An 11039-nucleotide genomic window follows, 5' to 3' on the forward strand; every position below is an offset into this window, starting at 1 on the left:
CGCATAGCTCGGGGCAAATGTGGAGCTCATCGATGTTCCATTCGTTTGGAGGTAGTATTCATCATCAAACCTAAAATAGTTATACGTCAAAACATATTCTGCCAGCTCTAGAATGAAGTTTGTTGGTGGATATTCATTAGTATCTCTGTCTCCCAAAGTGTGCTAGTGCTGCCAGCCCCCCCACCCTCCACACACATACATGGGGGATGCTGGCATATAGACTCTCGACATCTAATGTGACCAGAATAGTCTTCTTTTAAACCCGTTATTGATGAGATCTTGTTTATGAAGTCTATAGAGTATTTTACATATGATGGCAATGCTTGCACGTGAGTTTTAATTAAAAAGTCTACAAAGTTCAACAATGGCTCTAGCATTGAGCCTATTCCTGCAACCACTGGCCTGCCTGGATAATTGCCTTGTGTTTTAAGGTTTGTGTAATTTCGGTAAAACGTACAGGCATGGACCTATGGCAGATTTGCAGTAAAGATATTCATATTCAGGTTGAGATAAGGTGGTTTAATAGGGCTTGCTCCAGATTAGAGCATATATCCCTTTGGAACACCTGTGTGGGGATCAACACTCAGTTTTCTGTAGACACGTTCAGTACTGAGTTGTCTCGGAATTTCTTCTTTATATTTTTCATAGTCGAAACAACCACAGCACCCTCCTTTTTCCTTCATCTTGTTCTTCTGTTGCCATGCACCTGCAAAGAGATTGCTCAGATGTGCGAGTGCCTTTTGAATTTTGGGCCAAATAAAAAGTAGATTTTAGTAATTTATCAGATGCGTACAGGAGCAAATAGGGTTAAGTGCCTTGCGCTAGGGCACAGACAGATTTTTCACCTAGTCAGCTCAGGGATTTGAACCAGCAACCTTTTGGTTACTGGCCCAATACTAACACTAGGCTACCTGCTGCCCTATTTAAAAAAGTACACATTTTAAAGGAGGTTGGTGGCACCTTAATTGGGGAGGATGGGCTCATGGAAATGGCTGGAGCAGCATTAGTGGAATGGTATAAAATACAAAGACGGTTTCCATGTGTTTGATGCCATTCAATTTGCTCCCTTCCAGCCATTATTATGAGCTGTCCTCCCCTCAGCAACCTCCACTGATATGTTCCATCAATATACGGCACCCCAAATCTAATATGTGGACATACAGCATCTGTAATTAAAGGTTAAGGCAAATCTGTATTCATCTTATTCATAGGAATTTATGTGCAGTTGTACAATACATACACTGAGTGGTACACCACCCAATCCACAAAAATAGTTTGCTTCTACAGTGAGTCACATGACCGTGGCTTGCTATATAAAGCAGGCACACAGTTACTGTTCGAATGAACGCTAGAATGGAAAAAACGAGTGACCTAAGCAACTGAGCGTGGTATGATCATTGGTGCCATCTCAGAAACAGCAGGCATCTTGAGCTTTTCATGCACGACAGTGTCTAGGTTTACCGAGAACGGTGCGACAAATAACATCCAGGTAGCGGCAGCTCATTGAGAGGTCGAAGAACAGAAAGAATCATGCAAGATAACAGGCGGGACAAACAGGCAAATAACATCATCTCGGAACGCACAACTCGTCAGTCCTTGTCAAGGATGGGCTATTTCAGCAGATTGCCACACCGGGTTCTACTCTTATCAGCTAAAAACAAGAAGCGTCTCCAATTGGTACGCTATCACCAACAATGGAGTCCATTACCCATTCTGTCTGGTGTCAACAGTACAAGCTGTTGGCGGTAACGTTTCCATGCTCCAAATAATTCAGGCTGTCTGGGGGTAAAGGGGGGTCCGACCCAGTACTAGATGGGTGTCACTAATAAACTGGCCACTGATTGTGTATGGGTAGTCTCTTGACTTAAGCATTGCATGTGATGTACAATGATGACTTACAACATATTGATCCACTGTCGGATGAAACATGCAACGGAGACAAAAGTAAAACAATATGGATCAGTTTATTTTTCCCTTATCCAACTTAAACATTTCTGGATCTTCATCCTATGCAAAAGCATATTTCACAGCTCAAAGCGCAGCATCAGCTTGTCCTCCAACACGTACGTCTAATACAGACTAATTTGCTAGAGAATTTCTAGATATACGGAAACAGCTGTATACCCCACAAACAAAATTAATGAACATGATTTGATATAGTAGCCTACGTAAATTATTACTAGATGTCCACTTCAAAGAACAGATTGACAGGAAAAGACAACAGAAAAGTTGACTGGTGATGTTTACTTGGGGGCAACTTCCTCCAACTTGGGCTCTGAAGAAGGAGAGAAAGGGTGTGAGATGAGAATTCTATGTAACGCATTTTTTTTTAAAGATTCATGACCTTTATAAAACTACTAACCTGGGAACTTGAACTCTGGGAAAGCTGTGAGGTCACCACCGCCATACAGCCTCTGGAGTTTAGTCAGCTCTTCTGCCAAGTTCTTCTCATATGCAGGGCCTGCATCTACCAAACCACCACTAGCCCTGAGAGAGACAAATAGGCCTAAACGTCAGCTTGATGACAAAGGGTGTGATTGTAAGCAAAACCGAAGCGCTAGCCACACAAAAAAAAAATAACTCTGTCACTTACGCGCTCTTTGAGGAATACTCGCGGATCGAATGCAGGAATAGCTTCTGGATGGGGTCCAGTTGAGCTGAGAGTCCAAGAAAATACAATTATTTTCCATTCATTCACAGAAATTCCAACTATGACCATGCCCCTTTGGCTTAAACCATATGATAAAAAAAAAAAAAAATCACATCTGTGACCTAAACCCTCATGCACAAAACAGCACCTGGGAGTGGTAGACAGTATAGCATCTACAGGGGTAAGAGAGGAAAGGATTGAGTGTGAAAGGTCAGGTAACAGGTTAAATAAGTTCCGTGTCATGCTAGGCATCACAAGTTCATAGCATCACTTGGCAGACACTGGATCTATATTTGAGATTGAGATGTCCAATTTAAATCCCTGCATAACCAATTCATGTACATAAAAAAAGGTAATAATTGACAACCTCTTCCCCTACTCATGTTTAATTCCACACACAGCAACCAAGGTGCAAACTCAAACTCACCGAGTGCATTGACCACAAAGTGGATGGAAAGTTGACATTTCCAAAGTAATCTCATACAGCACCAAACAAATACAGAAGTGAGGGGATCAATTACAGATAACTGATATCATGCACCTCCTGGGTAAAACAAGTGCGACAAGGGAAGAGTAGGAAATCAGACCCCATTTCACAATGTAATCCGTCAGTAGCTGCCCAGAGGCAACAGACTGGCCAAAACCCTGGTCGGTTAGTATGACCATAACATTACTTTTGACAGTACACAGTAACTTTAGCATTAACCGTACAAATAATCTTTAACATAAACACGCCAAACAGTAGTTTTAATTATAAAAAAACAAAATTAGGGGCATTGAGAATCAAGTCTTTGAAACAATGTTTGGTGAAGGGAATAGAGGACGAGGATATGAGGAGTTGTGCAAATACATTAATTGGCAGGTAAATGACATCACAATGATCAAGTGAAAATAGAAAGGAGAGGCTGAGAAACAAAGATGAGGGCAGTTCAGAATTAGTGAGTGCTGGAAAAATATGGCAAAATAAAGTGCGGAAAGACACTGAGCCAAGCAGATCAGTGCAGGCCATCACAGATGAACCCATGAGAAAATGATGATGCATCCAGATGCATGCATCAAGGTGGTCAAAGCAGCATGGTTACAAGTTAATGCACACAATCCCAGAAGGACCACAAATACAAAGAGGAGAATGGGGTTGTGTGGCTTGAGTCTACATGGCTGCAATGTAGAAGTGTGGTAGCATGGAGTAAATAAGCCCACTAAAAAAGATAAGCCAATAAGCTGCCCAATGCAAGAACAAAAAGCGCTTTTGTGATTTGGGGTATCTTTACAAGTTATCCTTACAGTTATAATATATTAACATCAAATGGGAATACAAATATGACTGTTGGTAGACTGTAGGGTCCACAGAGAGGAGAGAAGGGTTTAGGGGGAGGGGGGGGGTGTATACCCTCAGAAGCCTCAATCGGTACTGCATCAGCCGGGGCCTCTGCAATCAGCTCCTCTCCTGCAGCCTCCGCCACTACAGGGGAGGTGTCTACCAGCTCCTCAGTGGCAGCGTCAACGTGGGCAGCTCCAGCTACAACCTCTGCAGTAGCTTCAGCCACAAGCTCAGCTACAACAGGGGCTTCGGCTGCAGCTTCAGCGGGGGCAGCTTCAGCCACATCTTCAGCCGCAGCTTCAACGGGGGCATCTTCTACAGCAGCTTCAACTGGGTCAGCTTCTACTGGAACCTCTGCTACGGCTTCAACATGGGCTTCAGCCGCAGCTTCAACAGGGGCAGCTTCTGCAGGGGCGACCTCTACTGGGGCTTCAGCTGCTGGTGCAATGGCTTCAGCGGGTGCAACGGCTTCAGCGGGTGCAACGGCTTCGACAGCGGGTGCGTCTTCAGTGGCAGTTTCAACAGCGGGTGTGGCAACTTCAGCTGCAGCAGGACCAGCAGCTTCAAAGGCAGGGGTGGCTTCAACTGCAACGGCTTCAGCTGCAACAACGGGGGCAGCTTCAGCTGCAATGGCTTCAACTGCAATGGCTTCAACTGCAATGGCTTCAACAGCGGGGGCAGCTTCAGCAGCAACAACGGGAGTGGCTTCGGCTGCAATGGCTTCAACAGCGGGGGCAGCTTCAGCAGCAACAACGGGGGCAGCTTCAGCTGCAATGGCTTCAACTGCAATGTCTTCAACAGTGGGAGCAGCTTCAGCAGCAACAACGGGAGTGGCTTCGGCTGCAATGGCTTCAACTGCAATGGCTTCAACAATGGGGGCAGCTTCAGCTACCAGAGCAGCGGCTGGAGTCGGTGCAGCGGCTTCAGCAACTGCTTCACCTGAGAGGGCAACGGTTTCTACAACTGGTGTGGCTTCGACTGCAGCGGGAGCTGCTACAGCTTCAGCGGTGGCGACAATTGGCTCTGCGGCAACTGCTTCAAAAGGTTTGAGGGTGGCAGCAAGTTCTGCTGCGGCAGCAGCTGCTGGTGTCGCGTCTTTCCTGGGAAATTCCACATATGTTCTGTGTGGGACAAGCTTCTCTATATCGAAGTATGTTTTGCCCTGGGACTTTTCTAGGACGGAGGAGGGGTGAAAACAAAGGATTTATTTACTTCTATTCATACTCTATGTAGTCTAAAAGGCTTGGACACCAACTTTTCCATAAAAATGTGGACGAAACTTACCCAGCACAACATGGCTACCCCCAGAGTATTCAAGAATGTCCCTTTGCAAGACACATATGGTGACTAGACAAGTGTCAAATTTCAAGCAAGGGTACAAAAAGTGTTGTTGTAATATTAAAATGGACTGCTGGTGGCACATTAATTGTGGAGGACAGCTCAGTAATGGCTGGAATGAGCACACTTAACGGTATAAAAACACAGTTTGATACTAATCCATTCCAGACATTATTATGAACTGTCCCCCTCTCACCAGCCTCCTGTGGGAGGGACATATTAAAAACCCCAAATGTGAATCAAAGTATAGTTTCATAATTGAAGTGCTTATGTGCCACTAAACAAAAATTGGCAACTAGATAAGACTAACTTTAATTGACAATTCAACTTAAGGATATAGGTATTTGAAAAATAACAGATTTATATGCCTATTACTGAAAGTTGAGAAATGTTGACACCTGGGGAAGGAAGACTTTAAATTCAAAATGTTCACCACAACTTAATATTTTTTTTTAAATGGTTAAACTAGCCAAGATAATTGCTCAAATTGTGGTACAAGTAGCAGGCAGAAAAAAAATCTCTAGAAGATTCAGAATTTTAGATTTTTCAGCCTTTATGCTCCAGGGAACCAAGAACATTTGAGCGTCACTTTCCCTTCAACATGTAGGCCTAGATGACTTCAGTTAGATTATCATCTTCAGTTCTTCTCCAAACATCTTCTTGACTTCTGCCAATGTCTTTGGCACCTACTGTACACACCGTCTTCAGCATCTGAAACCTTTCTTCTATGCAACTTCATAATGACAGTGCTGGTCAATCTTCAGTAAAGGCAGGATTATGGAGTGATTAGTTATGGAAATGTTCCACAATACTTCATATTTAAAAGTCTCACAACAAATAGAAATCTTCTGGGACAAATGGAGTGGTCATGTCACAAGTGTGGTGTTTAATCAGCCAGATTGGGGTGTTTATTCAGTCTTGCCATCACTGGGTATTCATCCTCTTCTTCCTGGGGCAACAGATTAATGCCGAACTGGGCCCTTTTATTACAGCTAAATGAAATCTCTAGATGGTTCACAGCCTAGTCTCTCACTTTGTCATGGTGTGCCAAGTATTTGATGCCTTTGTAAAATATCCAACAAAATGATGCAAAAGGGTCAGTTTCTGGAGTTAGTCAGTCTATTTGCCTAATTATACTTGTACCACAATTTGAGCACTCTCACTGTGCTCAAGAATTGACATCTGCTCTAGTGATGGGAATTTGGGCTCTTTTTACTGACTGATCTTTCTCTTGTCCAGTCAAAATAACAAATATTTTGACTCATTTCATTCATTCGAGTCCGTTGATGCCAAGAGCACGCAGGGCACCCTGCTGGCGAACAATGATCTAAACTTGAGTCATGATTCTACAAGCTTCTCATTCAAATGTTGCTCACCATAGGGGGCTTATTGGAGCGGTCACTTGTGACAGACTTGTAAAAGTGTGCTTAAAAACAAAGTATCGTAAAACTTTAAATTTTTTAAACTGAGCATGGCGACATATTTCAGCAAATAAACACCCGTTTCAAATAAACTTAGGGTCTAAATGAGATTACCATGGACAAAGCCTCTGATTATTGCCACAGTCATGTGCATTAAAAAATAAAACACCTAACTCAAGCTAGCAGTGATGAAATCCGCAAAGCAAAATTCTGTCGAGACAACAGCCAGGCATTTTGGAATAGATCCAAAACAGAGATGCATGAAGTCGAACTTCAACGTTTAGGCGGTGGGCCGAAGCAAGCTATCTGCTTTAGCTTTCGAGATGATCGATCTCTGTTGAGGGGGAGCTGGTTTTTGCATATCGTGTCTATTTATTCTGAACATATTTCCATTTATTGGTAATGTCAATTCTTGCACATTTTTGCAAAAAAAATTGCTTTTTTGTTAGAGAAAAACTTAACCGTAAACCAATCAAAATCCATATACTAGCCATGGTACTAACTCCTCCAACCACGTTATCCGTACCTAAGGAAGTAGAAAGCTGGTGATAGCTCGAGAGAGACCTCTGTCCGACAAACTGCCATTATGTAGTCTTATTCTTATATTCTCAATCTTCGAACTATTTAGTTATAGAAATGCGATACCATCAATGCAATATATAAAATGACTCCCAACATAGAACGCAGCAACCTTAGTAATGTATTTTTGTAATTTTCTACATGGTAGAATAGTAAAAGACATCAAAACTATGAAATAACACATGGAATCATGTAGTAACCAAAAAAGAAATATTATAAAATATATTTTGATTTGTTTAGTAGCCACCCGTTGCCTTGATGACAGCTTGGCACAATCTTGGCATTCTCTCAACCAGCCATGTTATAAGTTAATTTGTGGAATTTCTTTCCTTAATGTATTTGAGCCAATCAGTTGTGTTGTGACATGGTATGGGTGGTATACAAAAGATGTACAAAAAAAAACACTTCCTTGGTTACTGCATGATTCCATATGTTATTTCATAGTTATGAAGCATTCTGCAGCGATAGGCCATCCCATCTGGTTTGCGCTTAGTGGGAAAATCATTTATTTTTCAACAGGACAATGATGCAAAACAGACCTCCAGGCTGTGTAAGGGCTATTTGACCGAGAAGGAGAATGATTGAGTGCTGCATCAGATGACCTGGCCTCCACAATCACCCGACATCAACCCAATTGAGATGGTTTGGGATGAGTTGGACCGCAGAGGCAAGGAAAAGCAGTCAACAAGTGCTCAGCATATGTGGGAACTCCTTCAAGACTGTTGGAAAAGCATTCCAGGCGAAGCTGGTTGAGAGAATGCCAAGAGTGTGCAAAGCTGTCAAGGCTGGTCAAGGGTGGCTACTTTAAAGAAAATATATTATTTAAATATATCTAAAATATATTTTTTATTTGTTTAACACTTTTTTGGTTACTACATCATTCTATGTGTTATTACAGAGTTTTGATCTATTCACTATTATTCTACAATGTAAAAATAAAAGAAAAACCCTTGAATGAGTAGGTGTGTCCAAACTTTAACTGGTACTGTATATACAGCGCCTTCGGAAAGTAGTCAGACCCTTTGACTTTTTCCACTTTGGTATGTTACAGCCTTATTCTAAAATGGATTAAATAGTCCCCCGGCTCTAGGAAGAGTCTTGGTGATTCCAAACTTCTTCCATTTAAGAATGATGGAGGCCACTGTGTTCTTGGGGGCCTTCAATGCTGCATACATGTTTTGGTACCTTTCCCCCAGATCTGTGCCTCGACACAATCCTGTCTCAGAGCTCTATGGACACTTCCGTTGACCCCATGGCCTGCTTTTTGCTCTTACATACCTTTCCAAATCATGTCCAATCAATTGAATTTACCACAAGTGGACTCCAATCAAGTTGTAGAAACATCTCAAGGATGATCAATGGAAACTGGATGCACCTGAGCTCAATTTTGAGTCTCATAGCGAAGGGTCTGAATACTTATGTAAATAAGGTATCTATTTCTAAATGTGTATAAATTTGCAAAAAAATCTAAAAACCTGTTTTCTCTCTCATTATGGGGTATTGTGTGTAGATTACTGATTTTTATTTGATCCATTTTAGAATAAGGCTGTAAAGTAACAACATGTGGAAAAAGTCAAGGGGTCTTAATACGTTCCCTAGGCACTTGCATCTACCTCCCATCCCAGCACATGGGCTGTTAGTCTACACTTGTTGTTTACTTAGCATTTAACAAATACAATTTGATTTGACTCTAGCGCCGCAGGAGCATATACCAACCCTACTGTCAGCAGGTCAAACAAACTACTTAAATGTCACTCAGTCACTCAAATCATCAAATCTTCTTGGTCACATACACATGGTTAGCAGATGTTATTGCGAGTGTCGCGAAATGCTTAAATGCACAACTAATAATGACTCGAGTACGTAAAAAGCGTTGTTCAAAAAGAACCAATCGTTCGTGAACTCCACATCACTAATCTGCTCAAGTATCATACACTACAAATAATTGTACTTACTCTCTGAACTGCTCTTCTTGGGCTTCTTGGGACCACCAGCATTCGTGCATAAGGCAACAGCTGCAGGAGCTCTCCTCAAAGAGCTCTCCGCCTGCACGCACTGATCAAAGTACACACGAATTAGTGATAATTCACATGACGTCAACAAACTAATAATTGTCAGACAAAACTTGATTTGCAGTTAGTTAACGGTCAATGTTGAGTTGGTTGGCTATTACATTTAAGCGCAGATATGTTAGCTATAGCAGAAGACTAGCTACTCCTACTAGATTCGTGCCATGGCGAGTAGGCCCCACCACCCAGCCATCTAGCTGGCTAACATCAACGTTTACGTATAGAAAGTTAGCGAGCGGTCACAATCTTAAATAAATAGCTGATATAGCTATATACTTTGACAACTTGTTTACTCACTCAATATTTTCTCATATTCTAAATTAACCACGTGTGCACTTGATATGAAAAGTATACAGCTAACGTTAGCTGGATAGCTAAGTTATCTAACGTTTGCTAGCGCTTTCCATGTTTCTAAAATCCAATCAAGCGCACAACTCAAGTTTTTCTCAGCACAAATGGAAAAACAAAGGAGCAGGTTATTATAGGTGTCTTTTCGAAAACAACGGTGCGTTAAAACTTTAAAGAATACTGTGGTTATGTGCATGACATTTCATTACCTTGAGAGAGCCAAGTCGCCCTATCCTCAGCAAGGAAGCCGCCATCTTTGCGCTTTAAAATCCTTCCTATGGAAACACTGCTTGATCTGTGTGTGTGTTTTAATAACAAAACAAATAAAAATATATTCCATAATTTTTTTATCATCACTTTATAACAGAATGCATGTGATCATTGTTAGGGAAGTGAGTTAACAATTAACAAATATGAAACGTGTGCATTGAAGCAGTAATAACAATAGTTATTACACGTCTGCAATATAGAACGATTACATGATTGATAATTTATGCGATTGCCAGTTTGTATTTTAATTCTTCTTTACGAATGTGAGCTCGGGGCCAATATGCCGTTGCCATAAATTCAGTGAAAGTTTTACAAACTTTAGTAAAGTTCAATGGCTTCTTTAGTCAGGAAGCATCCTCAAACTAAGGTTCGACCAATGGTGGATATTTGCTATATTTCTATAGCCTAGCTATGAAGTTAGAATTAAAATAGGATATCTACCAATAGGTCTGGAAGGGCAAATCTTGAAGCTCCTGTCTGCCTGGTGGTCACAGCATCAAGCGGCTTTACGTAACAGAAGCTCAACCAGTGACAGTACACGCCCCCTCCTCCAGTCGGAACACATCAGTGCAATGAAAGTGCTTGTGGCAAAGATAACAGCAAATATTTTGTATAACTAACCCATTGTTCTATCAGTGTAACAGTGTGCAACAGTTTTTATATAACTTTCAACATAATATCAACATTTATAATGCACAGTTGATGGAAGCTATCAAGTTTGTTTTCCGCACTTCCTTTTGTTTTCATACTGCTTTTGTATTCAGGTCCAGCTGCATAACACATGAAACAGTTTTTCAACTCATCTTGACATGAGTTATGTAAATCTCTATTCAGGCAATAGTTTTCTCCCTTGTTAAAGTCACCTTACTTATTTTAAAGCAACAAAGCTCAGTTCATAATTCAAAGAAGTGTACATTTTGTTCTTTGATGACGTAAATGAGGTGCGACAAATTCTTTCGCACATCTGTCACAGAGTTTCAGGTGCAACATCACAAAATTTCCGGAAACGCTTGTGAAGCAGACCAGGTCAGGATTTTATTAGT

General features: G+C 41.4%; 1 protein-coding gene across 1 annotated transcript; it reads right to left on the reverse strand.

Moving 5' to 3' along the window:
• Positions 1–1945: 1945 nt before the first annotated feature.
• Positions 1946–10934, reverse strand: LOC110501412 (uncharacterized). The gene is made up of 7 exons (XM_021578962.3): positions 10438–10934; positions 9936–10021; positions 9265–9364; positions 4041–5144; positions 2594–2657; positions 2363–2487; positions 1946–2275 (listed from the first exon to the last, which is right to left on the reverse strand). The coding sequence occupies exons 2-7, from the start codon at positions 9978–9980 to the stop codon at positions 2244–2246; spliced, it is 1470 nt and encodes a 489-aa protein (XP_021434637.3). The 5' UTR covers positions 9981–10021; positions 10438–10934; the 3' UTR covers positions 1946–2243.
• Between the last annotated feature and the right edge of the window lie 105 nt (positions 10935–11039).

The sequence above is a fragment of the Oncorhynchus mykiss genome, chromosome 22, assembly GCF_057628025.1.
Source record: "Oncorhynchus mykiss isolate SJ-2025 chromosome 22, ASM5762802v1, whole genome shotgun sequence".
NCBI lineage: Eukaryota > Metazoa > Chordata > Actinopteri > Salmoniformes > Salmonidae > Oncorhynchus > Oncorhynchus mykiss.